At 41.5% G+C, this 22,247-nt stretch overlaps 1 protein-coding gene across 1 annotated transcript in view; it reads left to right on the top strand.

The window, feature by feature from the left end:
* The window catches only part of crybg2 (crystallin beta-gamma domain containing 2), a 49,330-nt gene that overhangs the window by 18,392 nt on the left and 8,691 nt on the right, over positions 1-22,247 (top strand). The window contains exons 5-8 of the mRNA XM_073483145.1: positions 10,128-11,295; positions 12,283-13,062; positions 18,785-18,832; positions 21,457-21,575. Coding sequence (XP_073339246.1) covers positions 10,128-11,295; positions 12,283-13,062; positions 18,785-18,832; positions 21,457-21,575 — 2,115 coding nt within the window. The remainder of the gene's footprint in view (positions 1-10,127; positions 11,296-12,282; positions 13,063-18,784; positions 18,833-21,456; positions 21,576-22,247) is intronic.

The raw sequence follows: 22,247 nt of genomic DNA on the forward strand, positions 1-22,247 counted from the left end.
GTGTAGCTCCTGTGCTGGTATTTACAACATATAGCCCGTGGGGGACGTTAGACACTTCAATTAGCCTCGATGTTGTCGTTAATGTAGAGTGGTAATCTGCTACAGCCAAGATGACTGACTCTGACTTTCTCACCTTACCGTGTTGTAACCCGATAAGGGCCTGAAATGTGCGATGGATAAACATTTCCCCTGATAAAGAATTCAGCACCAGACGAGCTGCCCTGTTTACCAACATAGCTGCCTACATACCTGTGTAGTTCTGAGCACACCCTTTTATGTTGTAGCACATGTTGATTGATTTAACCTGTCATGACTGGGTGTCCTGAGCTTTTGCTGTCACATAAACCTCAGCTAGGTATGTGATGTAGTCCACAGATAACGTCGTGATCCACTTATAGTGTAAGGAAGTAGACGACTAACACCCAGATTCTACAGCACAGCCGTAATAGGTGATGGTTGTCAGCTATCACTGATCACTCAGCACAATATGAAGTGCAGTATTGATTTCTGGGGGTGTAACAATAGTGAACAGTCTAGTACAATAAACAATACAGTGGTCACAGTTCAGTACACTCCTAATATATATATATATATATATATACATATATATATATATATATATATATATATATATATATATATATATATATATATATATATATATATGTGTGTGTATATATATATATATATATTTTAAACAAAACTCAAAGGAAAAAGTGATGGTAAATTATTCCTTACTTATTCCTCCTGTGCCATAAAATGTCCAAGATGAAATGATTTAGGCCACAACTAATGATTGCTTCCATTATTAATTAATCTGCGGATTGTGTTCACGAGTGACTGTTTAATCTATAAAGTGTCAAGAAATGCTCGTCTCAGAGGCCAAAGTGACGTCTTCAAATTCCTTCTTTAGTCCAAAACCCAAAGACTCTTCACTTTCTGTTATGAATGACAAAAAAAGGCAGCAAATCCTTAAATTTAAGAGCTGTGAACCAGCAATTGTTTGATATTTTTGCTTGAAAACTGACCAATCGATTATCAAAATAGTAGGTGATTAATTGTCTTTCAGTCAACTAATTGATTGATCAACAAATTGTTGGCGCTTTGGATTTACATCGACAAACACTCAACAATTAGAGTTTCAACTTATTTTCGGTTTCGTTTTATCTGTCATGTATTTCTTTATCAATGTGAGATTATGACAAACAGTGACAAATGCGCATCACAAGTTCTCTGAGCTTGCTCGTATCGCGTCTTCTGTCTGAACATCAGTTGAACATTCAAAGATATTCATTTAACAATAATCTAAAACAGAGGAAAGCAGCAAATCCTGGGATCGGAAGCCTGAACCACCTAATGTTTGTCGTAAATTAATAAAAGATTAAATGATTATGAGATTTGTTGCTGAATCATTTTCTGTCGATTGACTAATTGATTAACCAATGAATTGTTTGGGCTCTTATTACAGTGTGGATAGATATACCACTCCCATATCACCCTCATTCAAGCTCTGAGGGCCAGATGCTCTGCTTTGTTTGCATTTTGGTGACATTATGTTTCAGCTGCAAACACATGGCAAGAAAACAAATAGATAATTGTACAGGACTGTTTGAGAGTTTTGTTTGGATGAAAACTACCTACATATTTATTGTAAGCGGCATAAATTCAAGACAACCACCGCTGCTGTTCTCAGACAAAATTTTATGGCCACCTTTCAAACCTAAAGTGAGTCAGTGTCTCTGACCTCTGATTCTCCAAATTTGAGTGATTGGGTCACTTGCATCACAGGACTTGCTGTGTGGTTCATGTGCCATGCTTGTTGTTTCAGTGTGTATCATAGAGCCACACTATACTAACATGTGTCATCGCTGCAGGAAGGGCTTACAGTGTCGCAGTGGGTCTCGGGCCAGATGGCTCATTTGCATATAAACATATGGGACGGTATGTCACGCAGTAATGTTTTGGTATTGCAGCAGTTCCATCTGAAGCTGGCCTTTGTCCAAGGATTTATATTAATAAAGGGACAGATGAGGCTGAAGGTGATCTCACAAGGAAGAACAGTAGAGACGTTTGAGGTTGTTGGAAAGGAAAGTTGCTCTCTTTCAAGAGGGTTAGGGTTAGGATTAAGATATAAAGCATAGGTAGCTACTTTGCATAACACTAATGGTGCATTTAGTGTTAAAATCATTTAAATATTGTTTGCTGGTGTCAGTTTTACGCAGTATAATCAGTGTGTTTCCTTATTTATTCAAAGTACCGCAGCTTATTAGGTGTAATGTGCTGCACTAAACAGTATATTGTTTTGCATTTTTAACACCACAAGATGGCAGCAAAGACATGTTTTCTGCTGGAGTGGAAGTCACCGGCGGATCTTATTACCACACATAGAAACAGGAGATTGTGTAGACCTCCTCTGTGACAATAGACAAAAAGTGAACACACAAATTAGAATAAAGTATCGAATGAAGTTTTTTACACCCTGTTTTTTATTCATGCATTAATGCGTTTTTTATAACAGCAAATCATCTTTCTGCTGTTGTAAAAACGGAAAGATCACATTGTGATCACTGAGTGATGGCGGGGAGCTGAAATGTAACAGTTGGGAATGAATGTCAACAAAGAAGAAGTTGTTTTGGAGCAGAGGGTTTTGTGCGTGCCTCTGTTTCATCATTTTCATAGATTCTTTTTTTACATAGTCTGCCAACGAACAAGCTGTTTCCTCCTACGCTTAAAACAACACCAGTGATCAGGCATGCTGATGCTTACTGAAAGATGAGGCATTCAGCCAGCCCCACCTGTCCGACCGGGTTCTTCTGTATTGCTGTCATGAGCAGTAACATGCGTTTAAAATCTAGTTTTTCTTTTTGCCGAAAACATGGTTGTAACATCTGCCACATCATTAAGGCTTGTTTTATTTTTTCCATGATGAATTTATTAAGTGTAAAACACTAAATCTAGTCTCATTTTTAGTGGTTTCATCAAAATCTGAACTGTGACAGGCGACATGTTGTTGGTAGGATTAGATATGTTGAGCCAGTTGAGCCACTTGTTGGTCTTAGTCAGAACGTCGCCTCTGAGCTTTGTCCCTTTTGTTTTTCTTTCATGTGTGACTGACTGGCTGCTGTTTGACAGCTTTACTTGTGAGACAAGTGGAATGAGTGACTTTTTATGTGGAATGATTACATCTTGACCTGACGGTAGTCATCTTCCTGAAATCCTGCCTCTTCACAGCTTTATCATGCCAAGATCTGGGACGACATGAAGATGTAATGTCACGATCATCCTGGCCAAAATATATGCCATTCACGATTATTCTGGTAATCATGAAAATACGCTTAAAACCCTTATAATGGCACTAAAACATACTGCAATCACTTGACCTTACATTTTGTAAAGTTACAACCATTTTATTGCGTCACAGATAGGACACACATGTTTTTTAACATCCTTTTTAGTGAAAAACAAACTATTTTAAATACAGTAATCCTTAATTATTGCCGTATAGACAAAGGATACACAAATGTTGGCCAACTCCTTGAAATCCACAGTATTAACACACATCTGAGCCTTGCTGAGCCTACAGCCATAGTGACAGGCTTAGGATTTGAAATGACTGAAGAGATTCAGGCTCCCCCTTGAGGCAATTCAAAATAAACCATGAAATCAATATCGGACTGTAAGTTATCGCGCCAGACACCCTTTTCAAGCCACCGATATGAGGATATTCACCATTATCCGGGTAATGGAAAATCGCCACGATCAACTCATCAAGTGTTTCGATCCCAGTCCGATCCCAGTCCATGCATTCTCAGTAAAGGCAGTGTCTTAAGGCTGCTGACTGCAATTGTTGCTAAAAACACACAGTGGCCCTGTGGTGAAAAGTTGAAACAGAACCAACTTCTAGAGAAACGCAACCCAGCGTCACGCTGTGGTGAACAATCACATAAGCAGCCAATCAGATGGGCGGATCAACAGTATTGTCCTCACTAAATGTATTAGGACAAAAATAACCGCCTACTGTAATACTTTTAATCGAAGGTTTTTATGTTTTCTCATAAGCAATCGTTGACGTGACACATTTGGTGTGTGGGTAAGACCGATAGCGACACATGCACAAGCATTCAGAGGTCCGCCAAGTTGCTTTGAGAAACCCTAAACAACATTCTGCTGCCAGGAGATTACACCAGCAAGGGTGGAGAAATACACTGCAAACGTGTTGCAGATGGAGAAAGGAGCCTCTTTGGAAAGGTTGTTGCTCCCAAGCTGGGAGCAAGAAACCAGACCAGACGGAGTTCACTGACCAAAAGATCATACTCTCCCAGTTGGAAGTTCTGATTTGGTCTGAATACAGCCTTCAGCCAAGAATCTGTCGGGGTCACCTCTGTAGAGGCTCTGCAGTTTTGTTTTAATGTCTCTAATCAGACCAACAAAATATTCCAGTCTTTTCTTTTGAGTTGTCTTACAGCAGTCAATTTTATGTTTGGACTCTTGGAGCTGCTGTTCTCCATGAGGAAACAAACCCTCTTTCTGCCACTTTCTCCCGAGCCTCCTCCTGCACTGTCATTTAGGTCAACCAACTCTGAGTGGGTAATTTGCTTCCCAGGATCTGCTGTGTGGTTCATGTGCTATGCTTGCAATTTGCATTTTCTTGGGCACTTGGGCGTATCAAAGAGCAGCATCACTGCAGGAAATCTTTATGGTTTTTCCAAGACGTACTCATAAGATAATGACCCCTTATAGCTCCGTAACATGTCCCGTAACCTGTAGCACTGCATCTCTCGATGGCTCATTTGCCTACTAACATAAATATGTGGCACAGTTATGTTTTGCTATTGCAGCAATTGCATCTGACGTTGGCCGTTGACCAAGAATTTTAATTAACAGGAGCAGATAAGGTTGAAGGTGATCTCACTTGGATAACCAGTAAAGAAGTTAGAGGTTGTCAGGATTCAAGCTATGGGCTTGTCCCTCGCGCACACAGTGGTTAGACCAAACAAGCGTCCTTTGAGGAACTTCTGGCAGCTAGACGCGACAGCTTCGGCCGGGGTTTAGGTGTGACGGCCAGCGAGAGAGGCGACTCTTCATTGGAAAACCACAATGGCAGCTTCTCAAGAGGTTAAGACATCAGTTATATAAGAACTGGCGAGTATTTCCTCGTGGAGAGGGAAGCTAAGAACAAGCTATTTACCATCGTGCTCTGCTGGTAGTGCTCTCCTCCTGTTGATTTATGGTCATCACCTGCCAAGTAGTTTCTGAAAGTGTCCGACCTTTTCCACACAGTTTCTTGCAGCGCCTTTTCATGGTTCTGTGTGTAACAAACCATCTTCTTTGGGTTACCTGTCGCCTACATTACCCAGCTCGGTCTGAGATTGAGTTTGATATGCTGGTAGCAGCTAATGTAGCCACATGCTGCTAGACTCAAGCAGAGATGACGAGTGGCCTACAAAGAACTGGTAAACTCCACTGTTCTTTCTAACTACACACATGAAATTCTTTTCATTTTCAAAGTTGTAGTAATAAACTGTGTTTCCACAGAAATACTTCCGGTATAGTACCCTTTGAACCCTATGTAACCCCTGGTAACCGTTCCGACTGGTCTGCAGTGTTTTAATTCCAACCTTTAGAATCGGATCAGTGTGCTAGCTACCTCAACAGAGGGGTAACAAAAACAGTTTTTTTGGTACCAACTGTTGACAGTGGAAATGCAAAAAACAACCGCTTTAAGGTGTAACAAACTGAACTGAACCAATTTATCCGGGTTTGCCCAGCTTCCTCTGGAGCCACAACAGGCTTTTTATTTCACTCACTTAAACAGATGTCGATGTGCCAAACTTCAAAGGTGAAGTAGACAATTCTGATTGTTTAGTCTCATTTCTAAGTCGTTAAATACCACAATGCAAAGCGCCAGAGTTTTACGGCATCGGGGTGAGACTCAACCATTTTTCGCTAGAATTCTGCACCTTCAACGTTAAGCATTAACACAAGTTCAGTGCTAATGCTTCATCTTATGAAGGCCATGTAGTAACAACTGGGCTCAACATGATTTTCAAGTTTGCAGTTAACTTTTAACCCAGTGATTGATGGCGTGTAAGCTACACCTGTCCTCTGAGCTCAGTAGAGCTGCAGGGCTGGTTGGTGTTTGACAGCCGGACAGATGGTTGTTCATGTAGCAATCCAAATAACCACAAGTCACACTACTGTACACTGGGTAATCCCCTGTAGACATGAAGAGAGACGAAAAGTAAACTAACAAACTTTTTTAGCTTTCTTGGAGAGAAGGGAGGCTAAAAAAGAAAAACATGCCAGTGGGATAAACATGCACTCTTCACCCACTCATGGATTTTTATGTATTCTTAGAAAGACAGATCTGACAAGATGTTTTCATCCTGTTATTATGGAAGGTATCACATGTTGACCTCCCGAGAGTTGCGTGTGTTCTGCTTGAGTTCATCAGTATTTGCAAAGAGCTCTTACTGATTGGCAATATTTCAAAATCAATGTTGATAAAGGCTCCACCCTTGATTATCTGTTTCCAGTCGAGTGTTCCCACTCTGTTCTGAGTTTGCAGCAATGTTTTTTCTGGAAAGAGTAAAATATCCTTAACATCGATTAGAACCTTTTGTGTGCACATGGTTGTCATTCTCAGCCCTGGTTGTCATTCTCAGCCCTGGTTGTCATTCTCAACAGGAGCCATTCAAACCAAAGGCATGTTTCACAGTTTCCTTTGGTGTAAGGTATGTTGTCCACATTCCAACATTTTGTCACCAAAGGCGAAAGAGCAACATTAGAATTTTTTAAAGATGTTACTCAGTATGGAACTAACAGTATTTGCTGTGAAGATGAGTTAAAGATTTGCATGGAGGCAGATCTTTGAGAGTTCCATAACAAACGGGGGCTACAAATTATAGCATGCTCACATATAATTACATGGGTCGTTTGCCTTTTATGTGCAACGTTAACATTCCACAAATGTGGTGTCACTCCATGTACTAGTACATACAGACGTGAGGTCCCTGTAGATGCTGGTACATGTTCTAACACGTGTTTTTGCATTGACTTTGATTCCCAGGTGTGTATTTATAGAAGTAGTTCTCAAACTTTTTCTGTCAGAAGCCAAAAAAAGTTCACACTACCCACCCCACAATTGTTACAAATCATTAACAGTGATAGGGAAAGCTGCTAAAGTTTGCAGTAACAGCAGCAAACTCTTATTTAATGCCTCTAAATAAAATACATTAATTTTATTTTAGTGTCACCCCTATATATCCCCTTGTCATCCATGCCCCCCCCTAAGCAGGAACTCTATGCCCCCTGAGTGGAGCCCACCCTCCAGTTTGAGAACCACTGATTATCACAGAACGTCCCAGCACCTGCAACTTGATACACTAATGTACCATATGTGCCTCTTATCAATCAATCTTTCTGTCTGTCTCCTCCAGTCTAATTGTGTCAGAAGTGTTATAATTTGCATGCTGCCGTGAAGTCTTGGATGAGGTTTGGGATCGCTGCCAAAATGTACAGGTGTGGTTCTGTCACTGGAACAGCAATGTACTCACAATGTCCCAGGAGGAGCTGGAGGATACAGGGAATCATTTTTGCATCACGTGTTGCTTTGAGATTTGAGAAAGAGATATTAGTTGAAAACAGTGTTGTTTTTTTTATGATTGCCTCAGTTGTTGCCACACATTCATAACAAAGACCTTACTATGCAAATGCTTGCTGAATTTTTCTTGCCCTAAGTCAACCTCGAGGGCTACATGCTCGACAGGCTGTTCCACCTTCATTGGTGGAGGTTACTGGGGCTGTATGCAACGTGACATGAATGCCTGCAGACACAACTCGGGGCCAGCTGAGAAATACTGACTGCTTAAATCATTGGTTCTCAACTTGGTTCTCGTGTCCCCCCCCCCCCAAGGGGAGTTCCTTTCCAGGGGTTGCCAGATGGTTGTAGGGGAAAGAAATAAAATAACATATTTTAGACAGGTTCATTGAGTGTGTTTGCGAGAGTCAAAGCGTGTGTGAACATGAGTTCTGACTGGACATAAAACACCCCCCACAGTGCTGTATTCAAATACAACATTATCAATCAAGGTATCAGATATATATGTAGTAAACTAAAAAACATTACGATCAATGTAGTAACAATACAGACGTTTACAAAGCATTTAATTTTTTTGTCATTCTGCCATCATACCACTGTTATTAGAAGCACAATAACAGGTTTCATCAAAATGTATGATTTGTTAGATTGATTATGTCCCCCGCACGTCATAAACCAAAGCTATATCTCCGTGGGTGGTCAGATATTAAGATAGCTGCCAGCTGCCTTTCGGCTCAAAAGTACCTAATTAAGCCTAAAATCTAAAGGTAAATATACTGTGGTTTGTGGTGTAGTGGCCAATTGTCATGTAGAAACTAACCACTGTGTTAATCTTATTGTAAATACTGTCTCTATTCATCAACTTTTAGCTCGATCTGCAGAACCAGTAGTTTGAGAGTGACTCATTCTTTGGTCGGTGTGTTTCTGTTCAGGCCCACTGATACTCAAATCTTTTGCAGCGATGCTTAAAAGTCCCTAACACCAGCATATATGACTGCACATTCTTTACTGCAACGTCTAGTTGTGACCTTTTTGGCACATGCCTTTAAGTAATTCACAAAGGCAATTTAATTCTCATGACCTTTGAATAATCCACCCCGGGCATACGCTCATCTGTTTCACCTGTTTGATGACGGTGAGTCACCATGTCCGTTCTTTGTGCGGTTTCACAAGCTTTTCACCTTTTACTGGTAGTCGCCCACACAGTCAACCTTTTAATCAAATAGTTTTTTAATCTTACCCCTCCTTGAAATGTTCATGCTACGCAGACTATGAAGTTCAAGATCTATGACAGGTGAATGACTCCACTGACGGAGGATCAGCTGAAACTACTGCTTGACTTCTGTCAGCTTCTTGACGTCCAACTTAATGCTTAGTTTCGTGCGGCACACAATACTTGCGGAGACGATTACGCTGTTTTTTTTTATTGCCTAGCCTGCATTAGCTTGTCAGACACCACAAAAACAGGGTTACCAATCTCCATAACTTACACAAACAACACGGTTTTTAAGGGTTTCATGTATAGGTTTAAATGATTATAATTCCAGCTTGTCTTTGGTGTAGGCTTTGAAGAAAAAGGTGTGCGGATGTAAGAATGTCAAACTTTTTAACACCATGTTTACGGTGTACCAATATTTCAAGCGTTTGTCTCAGCATTTGATAATAATTAAGAAGTTGTTGTTCTGCGACAGAGAAGAAAATTAGACTTATTTGAATCAAACATACCAGTTTAATGGAGCAACTAAAGATGTTTTGCTGCTGGATAAGTGTAATTCAGGATCAGATGCCAAGATATCCAGACTACTGGTTCCTAATATTGGTCAAACTCCAAAAACACAAGGTACCACAATTCCCATAATTCAACTGGATAGTGTCCATAATTTAACATTTTATGTTTTCAACAATTGAGTTTATCGCAAGTTCTTGTTGCATGTGCTGTGAGGGTGTACTTGCATTATTTTGCCATTATCATTATATTAGTTGAAAAATGGTCTCAAAGCGACAATATTATCGTTTATCGCAATAATTTCTAGGACAATTTATCGTCCAGCAAAATTTGTTATCGTGACAGGCCTAGCTGTGATTTAAATGGGAAAAAAACTGTATTTCAACCTTTATTCCCATTGTTTACATGAAGTGTTAAGAAATTAAATTAAAATGTATCATTGGGTCCACCCAAATTATGTGCTGGTGCACCTAGGAGCACCGGTGTAAAAAGCAAGTCTGAAGTCCGGTGTTTTATTCTAAACTCGTGCTGTATTTAAGAGATCGCTAATTGTTAGAGCCATTATAAGTCAAACAGCTGCTGTAATTATGAGGTCTTTATAAACTGTGTTTGGCACTGCATCCAAGGCAAGATCCTCAAAGTTGCTTTGCATATTTTGCATTTCGGCATTGCATGACATACCACGCCCCGGAGGCACTGCAGCCCTTGACACACTGTGAACCAATGATCAAATCAGCCTCTCTGTCCTTCTATTTTGTCATCTGTTGCCCTTTTTTTTTCTTTCTCTCTGTGTTCATCCAGGTCCCCGACAGCTACACAAGTCTTTGCTTCAGAAAATCAGCCGACTGAAGCTGACCAGGAAGCGGCTGACAAAATGAATTCAGGCTACAGCAGCCTGAGCACCAAACTAACTATAAAGAATACATCTCCCTCGCAAGAGGATGAATCCAAACGCTTCCGTAAAGTGTCTCTGATCAGTGAGGGTGGTACCACTGAGGTTGGCCAGGATACAGTGGAGTCGAGCGAAACAAGCTCCACTGTGACTGAAGTAAACGGGGCAGATTTAAGCTCAGAGTACAGATGGAAGAATAGATTCAAGTGGGTTTCTGAGAATAGACCATACAGCCCAGAGGATTCCTCTTTTACTGATTCTCTGAGTTACACAGTGTCTGACACCTACTCCAGTCCCTCCTCCCTGTCCTCCTCTGCTCTCCCCGAGGCTACAGCGTACAAATATGTTAGCACCGCCTATTCCTCCGCCTCCTCCACCTCCCCAGAGGAACATATTACCCCTGGCAACAGCCTGAATGACAGGGCCAAAGTTTATCTGAGCGGTGAGGGCGAGCCAGCAGGGGAGTGGAGACATGAGTGGAGGAGAAGCTTAGTGGAGCAGGAGGAGCCTGCTGTACCTGCAGGTGAAAGAGAGCGACTGAGAGAGGCTGAGCCAGAGAGGATAAAGTCACGGTGGGACTCACCACAGCTCCTTGTCTCCGGCCTCTCCTCAGCACAGCAAAGCAGTTACGACGCCACAGACAGCTACAAGGGGCACGACGACTACGACCCATCCCGTTTTACTGGAGTGTTCCAGGCCACGCGTGTGGAGCTGGTCTCCGAGCCTGCAGCTCCCCCCTCCACTCCCCCTGCCTCCCCTGACACAGAGTCCCCCAGCCAGTTCGAAATGGATAGTCTGGTGGATACCCTGAAAAGCATGGGACCTACCCTGAAGCCCAGACACACGCCCATGCGTGCGCCAGCTCCGACCCTCATCTCCTCCCTGCCACCGATTGTCGAGGATGCTCCCAGCCCTATCACCTCTGACGTCCCTGATTCTGTCACCAGCAACTTTAAAGCCCTCAACGGACTTCACGCTCTGCCTACTCTGCCAACACTGCCTCCTGACCTGGGATTAAAGAGGAGCACCGCCAGAGACACACGTTCACCACTGGAGCTGATGAAGCAGAGCCAGCAGGTATTGTTACATTCAGAAAAACACTCAGTAAATTGTCTTTACCTGGTTAAAACCTTCATCTCTTTATATGGACTTCACAAAACAACATTGAAAATCTGTTTTCATCCTTATTGCATGGAGCAGGAAAATCTACATGGAGTGTACATTAACTAAATAACTATACATTATTATTATTATTATTATTATTATTATTATTATTATTATTATTATTATTATTATTAAATTACATTTTTCTGTTTTTTTAAGTTCCATGGCTCTTAAAAAGACAATTCGACAAAGAGCGATGGAAACAAACAATACAGTGCAAACAAATTAATCAAGGCGTACATGAAGCATGTCAGCTGAAGAGATGAAAACTTCCTCTTTTGTATCCCTGCATCTGCAAGTATATTATAAATAGAGGAAAGATGGCAATTTGTTATCAGTTCACCACTTCCTGATTTATCAGCAACTGAAAAGACAATGGATAGTGTAAATCTGGAGGGACTTGGACCATATTTCAAGTTCAAACAACATATTTGATTAGCCGTTAGCTTCTGGTAGACAACAACTAACTTTAGCATTCTAGTCTTTTTCGTCTTTTTAGTGGCTGATTGCTCAGCTAGTGGTGAGAATGGTAACAACTTGTCAGATTCCCTGCATTTATACAACTAGCAACCTGGAGCACAGCAACAAAAGATTATCCAAGCATTCGAGCTCTGTGACGTCAGAGGAAAATGGCCGCCGTGTGAAACTACTACCTAACAGTAATGGATGGAAACACGCATTGGCTTGAAATTTGCCCCGCAGCGAACAAATTGTAAAAATTAATATGATTTGGTCACAAAGATTAAAAAAATGTTAAGATGATTAGAGTATTGTCTAGACCTGCTCAATTTGGAAAGTGTCGTGGGATGACTTTTGTTGTGAACAGAGATTAATTGATTGGTTGATTGATTGAAAAGATAGCTTTTTAAGGAACATGTTATTTTTCATTGCTACTTACAGAATGTGTTCAATCACCTGCAAGACCAGCAGCAACTTGGAACAAGAGGTCTGACCTCGCCCCTCAGAGCATCTGCCACCAACAGTATCGTGATGAGAAAATCCTCTGACCCTTCATCTGATGAGTTATTGTCCCCAGTACATAATGGAAATGGAGTACTTCAGTCCCCCAACACTGGCTCTCGCCTAGATAACAGTGTCATCTTTGGAAGCTACAGGTCATCCTCCATAGATCAGACACATGAAAGCAAACGTCAACTCTTCCGCAGCGGCTCGCTACCTGAAATAGGGCCAAGGGAGCCTGACCTGGGCTCTGGAACAGACCTAGCCTCATCCCGCTTTGACCGTTTCTCCTTCCTTTTGAACTCCTCATCCTCCGCATCAGGCTCCTTGTCCGGGGCTGACGAATCTAATGCTCGTTTGAGTCGCCCCCCACAGGCGGGCATCACCTCGCCACCCTCAAGCAACAGTCCCACCCGCCTCCTCAGCCCCACCGGCACGATAGACCTCCACAGACCGTTCGCACCAACGGACTCCCACCTGTCGATGTTTGGCCAGACACAGGGGCTTGGGATGGGGATGGGGATGGGGATGGGGATGGGGATGGGTGTAGGCAATGGAGGACTGGGCACTCCCATCCTGCAGCGCAGCTTCAGTAATGAGAACACCACGGGGGTCCAGCAGACTCCATTGTTCATCAGTGAGCAAGGAGGGTCTCAGTTCCAGAGCCAAGAACCTGAGAGGAATTTCACAATGAAATACAGAGCCTTCCCCGATGCTTATGTAAGTATTACCAGTATGTTCTTAGGCTCGTGTCCACATGGTGTTTGTTTCTGAGCACAAAATGGAAACAACAAAATTCAAATGTTCCCAATGTGTGAAAAAAAGAAAGCAACCAATCATATCTTAGATGGGTTATGACTGTGTTAGCTGATGTGAATTGAAACCAACGTGCGGCATTTTTTTTTCTCAACGCACCATCAACACAGCGCTCCCAAGCTCTCTGCCAGCCCTTTTCTGCCTTGAAGAAATGCTATGTGGACACAGGCCCTTACTAAGTCTTACACATTTCTAACACCGTAGACGATGAGTGACTTTATATGATAAATTTCGATGAGCTGTAGCCGTAGATAAATGGAAATGTATAAGAAATCATGTTTGTACTTTTTGGTGATGAGCTTGTACAACATATTTATGAGGTAGCAGGCCTCAGCTCATGAACAGACGTGCACACGGTGTGCAAATAATGCAGGTTTTTCTGCATACTGAGGCAAAGATAAGTGTGAAGAATGCAGTAGAAGAAGACTTCAAAAAAGATCATTCCAGTGTGTACATTTGCAGTCAGTGGAGGGTTGTGTGAGGCTTGAAATGGCACCTACGTCTAAGGTAACAACATCAGAAAGAAAATCCTCTACATATGTTTCTGCCTTTTGTACAATACATGTGTTTACTTAGTCTGTAGGCGGCTCTCAGATCTCTGTCCCCTCACTGCTGTACAAAAAGACAAACAACAGGTCGGCTTACAATAGGTGAGAGAGATGACTTCACATGAGGTTTGTTGTGCACACAAGAAAAGTCCCTCTTTGTTTGGCTTTTGTCGATGTGCATATGCCTTCACATACTGTAACATGTGCGATTTATAGAGCTGCTTAGTTCAAATATTTGTAGAGCGCTCACCGTCATTAAGAGTCGAAGTGGCTGCACACGTTTCAAGTCAAACGTTCAGTGCGCCTGTAGTGTCAAAATGTAAAAAAAACAAGTGTACTTCCAAACCTCCACCTCCACCTGCACCTCCACCTGTCAGGTACATGCTATTCCCACTGAGCATCACTAAATCACACGGATGAGGGTGTGTATCCAGCCTCGTCTACACACGTGTACGCACTTGTTCTCACATGCAAGCATTCATGTGGGCTTAACCGATTTGGGCATGTCTTAAATGTATTTTTATTGGCACGAGAGGTTCACATATGAAGGCGCACATACGCCCTCTCGCCCATTACGTCCTCTCGCTTTTTGTCCCCACACACCAGCTAATTCTGGACCACAGACACCTTTCAGTAAAGAAACCACAAAATGTTGATCTCCCAGTCAGCCATTAACCATTATCTTTCAAATGCAGACAGCGCAGTACGCCAGCAGTTAAGAAACCACAGAACCGATCCCCGAGGGGAGGTTAGGATGTTGCGACAGGCAGTAAAACCAGAACTGTACCCTCCGCCTTTTAATGATGCTGCTCTCTGCAATATATCATCTGTTGATCATTTATCTCCACATGCAGGGATAGTGATGTTATTTCGGTGCATGCAAGCACAAAAAGAGTGTCTGCTGGGTGCTGGAGGTGTAACTACTAGTTAGACTCCAGCTGTTCTGCGCAGTTTGAATACAAATGTTTGCACAGGATGTTTGTTCATGCTCAAACAATCCTCTGTGATGATCAGTAGCATGGCTCCTGTTTTACAGGCCAACGACAGCTCATATTACTGACCGGGCCACTGAGACTGAGACTAACGTAGAATGAGTTTGGGCTTCTAAAAATCCACGTACGGAAATATTACTGCAGAAGCAAAAGTTTTGAGACTTTTTCAGACAGTTTTAAACCGAAACTAGAGAGCCAGACAAGTCACACTTGTGCTACAAATACATAAAGTTGCATCCCTACAGAACCCATGATTAGTTACCGGAAGCCACCTCGGCTGTGGTTTTGTTTTGATCTGCATGTCAGGTCATATGCAGAAACACCTAGTGTAAAACCCACTGGTTGTTTTGTGGATTACCATTTCACACCTTGAGTTTTGGCATCATGGCTGTCGCTGTTTTTGTTTTTTGGAGCCAGTAGTTACCATATTTGGACTAGAGGGAGGAGCCTTGCTACACGTGACTGACTGTTGCTGTGGAAGCGACCCGTCAGTCACAACGCCCTATATTTTACTCTAAATGAACATCATGCTGTATTAAAGAGGGTTTTAAACAAATGATTGAGACCATAAACTCATCAGGGAACCGTTTACTGAGGTATTAAATCAAGTGAGAAGTGGGGTCATTTCCTCATAAGCTTATATACAATCGGACTTCTTTTTGAAACCAGTGGATTCACCCTATAATATTGTACTGTAATGTAGATGTTGACATTGTGTTGCAACTTCCACACACTAGATGTTTAGAAAAAGGTGCAAGAAACAATGCAATCCTTATGTTTTTGCAGAATTTTATGATATGTGTATCTTCATAAACTACTTTTTTGTTACTTCTTGTGCCAAGGTACCCAGACAATGAAAACAGTTTATTAGCGACACGTTGTGACAAGGGAGATGTGTTTTAGAGCTCTATCCTGCTGACAGCTGACATAAAGGAGAATTGGAAGGGAATTTTGAACACGCTGCAGGGCTGATCGCTATCTGTTTGTCAAAGCATTAATAAGGTTACATGCTGTAATCTCCAACTATCAGTGGCACTTTCTCAGCCAGCCAGGTGGGCGTAAGGCTTCTCAATCATTTAATCCGAAACACTGAACACTTTCTTCTTCTCTGTTTTTTTTTTTCTTTTTTTTTTTTCTCCTGTCTCCACCGGCCACCACACCCATTCCAGCTATCTGTCTGATCCTGCAGAGACAGGGCCACACCTCATCCTTTTGTGTTCATCCTCGCATTTCTCTGCTTGTTTGTTTGATATTTGATGAAGTGGAGTTGACAGGGAGAAATTTAAAGGGGGCAGGGTGAGAGAAGAAGGCAAATGCAATTATCTGTTCCCTTCCTCGAGGTGGCATTTGTTGTATTCCTGAACATGAAGCACATTTTCGTGCTTTTTTTTCTGATTTGCTGAAACTGCACATTCCATCTGTGGTAACTAATTTTATGGGAGCGCAGATCTTGTGCCCAGATTTCTGGGAGGGAAGGGAACAGGAGGGGAAAAGGTGTCAGTTGGAGTTGTAATTGATCATCAAGGCAGCAGTAAACACATCACTTCCCATTAATGATGCGGTTTTCTGACCTTGTTTTCAGCTGTAGAGTGAAGCCAAGAATGAAGTGCAGCTAACATACACAGACGTATACCTTCAGTGTTAAGCATTGAGAATGCTGCATTGGATTCTTTTTATTTTGGGGGAACCGCTACTTTTTTAGGCTCAAGCTAAACTATTAATCTTGTTGATTGCTTTTTAAAGGAGTCCAACTGTCAAATTGCATGAGCTACAAGTGCCTTTACACGTAAAGTTAGCGTTAGCTCAAGGTGCCAGTGTGAGTCAGATTGTAAAACATTGTCAGGGGATGTAATTTCCTAGCAGTTTATGATTGATACCATTAAATGTCCAACTATGCAGCTGTTACAGATAAATGTACCAGCATGTTTGAACATCACGATAAATCTGAATATTAGGTGATGTCATTTTTACCATGCTCTGGGTAGTGAATGTTTCCATTGCATAGGACCCTAATGGGATTGTCATGATTGTTCCAGGTATTGGTCATACCCTCAAGTATTAGTTACTGCTTGTAAAAATGTTGATTTTGGTAAAAGAAAAATGCATGTAAATATTTAAAATAGTCGTAATTTTCTTTTTACTTTGGCAAGTGACAATGCTAAATGCAGGATAAGGGCCAAGGTGTCCATAACTACTGTCAGCTTAATGAAATCAAAAAGCAAAAAGACAGCCAATGCAGGCCTGGAGTTTATCTGAATTCCCATGACATGAATATCCTTTACATTTTTGACTTTTCTTCTGACTGTTTTATGCAAACCAGCACTGTAAATTACCTGTAAGGAAAACCTGTGAGACCGACTCAAGTGTCGCAATCAGTCAGGTTAAGATACCATGTCAGCTCTCGTCTCGTCTCAGCATTCGTCACACACCTGTTTTGATCAGGTTTTTCTGCCTAACAGCGTTCACATACAGTATACCATACATATTACACGCTAGAGGAACTTAAGTGTTGACTTTTAGTTTTTATTAACTATGTTAAGTGACAGCATGTCCCCATTCGTAGCATTGACTGCAGCATGTTGCGGGTGAAAGCAATTTAACAGCTCGAAATAGACTTTAGTATAGAACTGAATAAAACTTTAATGTCAACCATGGTGGAACATTGTATTTTGCACATTTGGCAATATATTAAAACATATGAACACAGCATATAAGAACAACACTTGACAATATGAATACACAAACACAAAAAATGAAAATAACAAATCTCTATCACCTATGTCATGACTTTCTATATGTTCTTTGTTGACAGAGGCATATTGCAACCTTAACAATCAGGGTATTGTTAGCATAATTTGCTGTTGTTAGGTCACTGTGACCCTTTTCCTCTTTGTCGTTTAAAGTACCATACAAGTGAAAAAAGAGGTTTAATAACAATTGCAGGAAATCGACAGTTGGTAGGAAGGTCGAAGTTTTTTTTGATGTGGCTCTATGGTGGGAAGCTTTTTTGTTGTTGTTGTTGCTGTGGTATGATATGTCTTGTGAATAGTAATGAGTCACTTTATTTACTAGGTCAGTGCTGAAAAGGTACCAGGCAACCATTCAGCCCCCCCGGCCTGCTCTCACTGAAAGTGTAAAAAGGTGTTCGGTTACAGTTTAGAAATGTCCAAATGCTATTGTGTCCTAAATATTTAGCTAAACTTGGCCGAGATTGGTTCTTTTTTTTCCTGAAAATGTATTTAACGAAAAAACAAATTTAAATGAGAACAAGGATGGACACTAACGAGAACGAGTGGAAATAGAAGCTTCTGTCGGAGGCCCCTCTTTGGTTGGTAACGTGAGCCGGATGATAACCTGTTTCCGACAGAGCTTCCAGAGAGTAGGGGCCAAGTGTTACCTGAGACCACACACACAAAGACACACAAAGACACACACACACACCAATCTCTATGATAAATCTATATGCAAATTAAACGACACCGACCTGCCACCACATTCCAAGCTCCGCGAGTCAACATACCAAAAATGTCAGCAGCATGCCAGCCGAGATTTAAAGACTTGGAAATGTATGGTATGCCATGCACGCCCACACACAGGTGAAACACTGGCTTAATTCATCACTGTCCACTGACTGAGATCTCAGGCGAGCTCATGTTGTTGTTATAAGCGGGGGGGGTTTAGTACAGTAGGAGACATCAGGTTAAACAGGTGCAGTGAGGAATGTATTCCAATCGAGAAAGAAAAGCTTGTTTGTCATGAATGATGTCTTCTATCCTTGTTTCCGCTCCCTGACGCCCCCAGAACCTGTCGAATGGGCTGACATAAACATCAACCATGTTGGATTGTCTGGCATGTGTTAAAATCACCAGTTAGAGACTGGGCGTAATCTTAATGATTGCTGAGGTCGTTGCATCATTGCCTTCAGCATCAGTGATGATATATTGGCTTGTGACGCTCTATTGTCTGCGTTTGGCTTGTATGAGTTGCCTCAGGATGTCAGGAATAGTAAACAAAAGGAAAATGCTCTGATAAATAGGATATATATTGAAAAGTTTGGTAAAAATGTGTTTTTGTCTTTGTCTACAGCTCACGAAAGAGAAGGAACATGGCAAGCTCAATCCTCGTCCTGGAAAGGTGAGTCTGCACATACCAAATACTCTCTTGAGCACATTCTAGCAACAAAGCTGACAGCTACTTTCCCTCATCAACTTCAACCTGGGACCAGGAAGTAATCCTCAAGGCTGTGTTTCTGTGGAATTTGCTGTGACACCGGTTAGATAAATAATGACCTAATTTTCTTGTGTTGACAAATGGGACAGATTGAAACAGTCATTCGAGGATGTGGGGAATAGAAAGGAGACAGAAGAACCAGTCATGTTTACGATAACTTCCTGGCAAAAAGAAAGCAATCCTTCACATAGCTTACATAGAATTTCATTTTCTTTTGTCAGGACGTCATTTCAAAGATTAAAGAAAATGACAGCTCGAGTTTACCTCAAGTAGCAATTAGTTTGAGATGTAGCTGTTGGGTAGATTTGGTCTATCAAAGATGTCAGCAAAGCAACACAGTACATTAAATAAGCATAGCGGAAACATCAGATCTTTAATCGTACAGTTATGGCTGAAACTAATGATTTTGCATACCTCAGCAATGCAAATGAACTGCCACCTGTCTACCCAGGAGTGACTGTTGTTAGCGTGACGTCAGTGATTCATTCTGTAGAGAGTACAAAGCTTCTATGTCAGTATACCCTGGTTAATTTTTAGAAGTGAGACAAAAAAAAATCCATTCACTGTGTCATTATTATTTTTTCTTTGATTGATTTTATATAGGTGGCATTAAGTCCTTGAGCTAGATGCTAACACATCATGGACATTTCTGTAAACATGCTAACGGAAATTAGCATTATGACCAAGACATTATCTCAACAAAATATTGATTTCACTTCACATGGTTAACATAAAAAAAAAACCTCAAAAAACATTTTTTATTATATAAATGTTTTTTATTTTCATGGCACTAGCTTGATGAGCATTTTTAGATTCAAGATTACCTTGACCACAAGAGGATGAATCCTTAAAACTTCAAATCAGATGCGTCATCGGGGGAAAATTTGGGTTTAGGATTAAAGACTTGCCAAGCTAACACTATTCCCATTAGCCTCAGCTGTACTTTCTGTGCATGCTAACACTCTAAACCGAAATGATGCAAAGTCCTGTTATCTGCATCTCTGAGGGGCAGTGGGTAGCCCTCATATTTGCATATGGCATTGTCATTTTGAGCAGGTAAGCATGCTAATTTTAGCATTTAGCTCAAAGCACCCCTGTTCCAAAGTGCACTGCTCGCATGGCTATAGACTCTTGTTCTAAACATGTATTATTACAGATTTTTTAAGCGGTAAAACACATACACACAATGTTTTTTTGCAGTAGAATTCAATTCTAAGTTGTTAATGTTAAAATATGGTAATTATTCCACTGCAACTTAGCTTCATCAGTCACGCCTATTTAAAGGGTTATGGCGTAAAACAAATGTAACTATAGAGTAGTTTCATATAAGCAAACTGCAGAGACAGCTGTTTGTTACGAGGCTTTCAGTGCGAGCCATTCATGTGGTCTGGCATTATGCAGTTATGCATTCATTCAGAGTACCTGACTTGTTCACCTTAGGGGGAAGAGTCATCTGTAAAAGACGTTCACTCTATTTTGTTTTTCTTTGGTTTAACACATGTTCTCCCATCAGGGCAATTTCATAATATTTTTCATTAGGAGTGTCTGGTTAAACCCTTTTGTCCTGCATCAGAAAACCGTAGAAACCTCCGTGGAATGTCTGGCTGTGTTTGATGCTGTTTAACTGCATACCTGCTACTTGCGCCTATCCCAGGATGTGTTCGTTATTAACTAAATGTCAGGCCTGCTCCTGCACGCAGCTGACGGGCGTACGGTTTCTCACTGAGATTGCCCATGAAAGATTCTGACTGCTGGAGGTGGAGCTGACATTTAAGTTGAGCTTCTGGGTTTTCTTCCACGCTGCAGGGCCTCAGACCTGACCGGACGAAACATGTCAGCACTCGACGTGAAGCAGTTTATTTTGAGAAGCTTTTATTCAAATTCAGCCTAGAGTTTCAAAGAACCTTTCGGCTGATTTTAATATTGTTCCATGTGTTAAATATATTTCATTTCCTTATACATGTCTGCGCAAAATGTCACTCAGATTGATGCTGTAGTGCAACTCAATTGTCACGCTGCTACGTCCTTCCTTGTACGACTCTTGTATCAGATGTTTTCAGGGGATTATCATGAAATTTAAGATTCAGGTTCACATATGAAACTTGAGATATTGCCACCGGATGATATTCTATTCTTTTTTCCCCCATAAACATATGTAGGATGCTTCAGCAGCACCAGTTTAACTCCTGCCTGCAGTGATTCTTTTGTCATTACTGTAATTGTATCCAGTCTGCCATTGTATCCTTCTCCCTGTCCTCGTAAATGGCTTCTAATATTAAAATTGAGTTTCGAATCATTATATTTTATTTGATAAATGTTTCTCAAGGTTTTAAACCTGATAATCTTTCTGCTTAAAGGTCCCATGTTGTAGAAAGTGAGATTTATGTAGACATCCAAAATAAAAGTATGAACCTGAAAATTAGCATAACGTTGGACCTTGAAGAACAACCTTCAGCCACAAAGACAAACTCTGCCCTGCCCCGTTCACAATTCTTATTATTAATTGCATCTGTCCACGTTTTGCCTAGATGTACATCTTTGACCGCCCAGGGATGTGCGGCCAGAGGACCGAGGTGCGCGGCGATGTCATCGATGCCACGGCTTGGCAGCTGGAGGAGACCATCTCCATCCGGGTCGTCAGAGGAGGGTGAGTGGTTATTAAACACGTGCACACATGCTCTAGGTTTACACGGTTTGCTACTCCACATTTTCCCTTTAAAGCTACAGTACCAAGTGTGGAGTCCCAATCTGATACTTCATTACAGCGGCTTAAAACATGCACAGAATTAGTCTGCTCTACAGGCAAGTATGTCAAAAGCCAAGGGGCACTGAAAGCAAAAGCACCATTAGATTTATGCCTCCACTTTGGGACAGCCTAAGGTGCCCCACCTGAGAATCTAAGGCCGCAAACAGGCTATTACAGGGTCAATATTTTGGCTGTATAGCTCAGGGCAAGACCCAGACGTGCTTAAAAAGTGATTGAGGACATCTTTAAACTTCTTAATCAAACGGAGCAAGTGGAGAGTAGCCAGGATTGGGGTTATGTGTTCTCGTCTGTCTAGCTGCTGCATTATGAACTGGTTGGAGGTGAGAGTGACCTTTTGTTTAATGCCAGTGTAGCATGTAACCTCACTCGTCTTTCTTCTTAATTATAGCAGTGAACGCATCATCCTCATGCCATCACCGCCTTTTTGGCACTACATTAAACGCGAGGCCTCAACTTAAAGGTTGATAGGATGACACCTTCCCGTCTTGTTTTTCTTCATCCGTGAGAGGTGTAATAAAACCTGGGGTTATTATTTTTCTTCAGCTGAGCCTT

Source organism: Pagrus major, chromosome 16 (assembly GCF_040436345.1).
Source record: "Pagrus major chromosome 16, Pma_NU_1.0".
NCBI classification, from domain to species: Eukaryota; Metazoa; Chordata; class Actinopteri; order Spariformes; family Sparidae; genus Pagrus; species Pagrus major.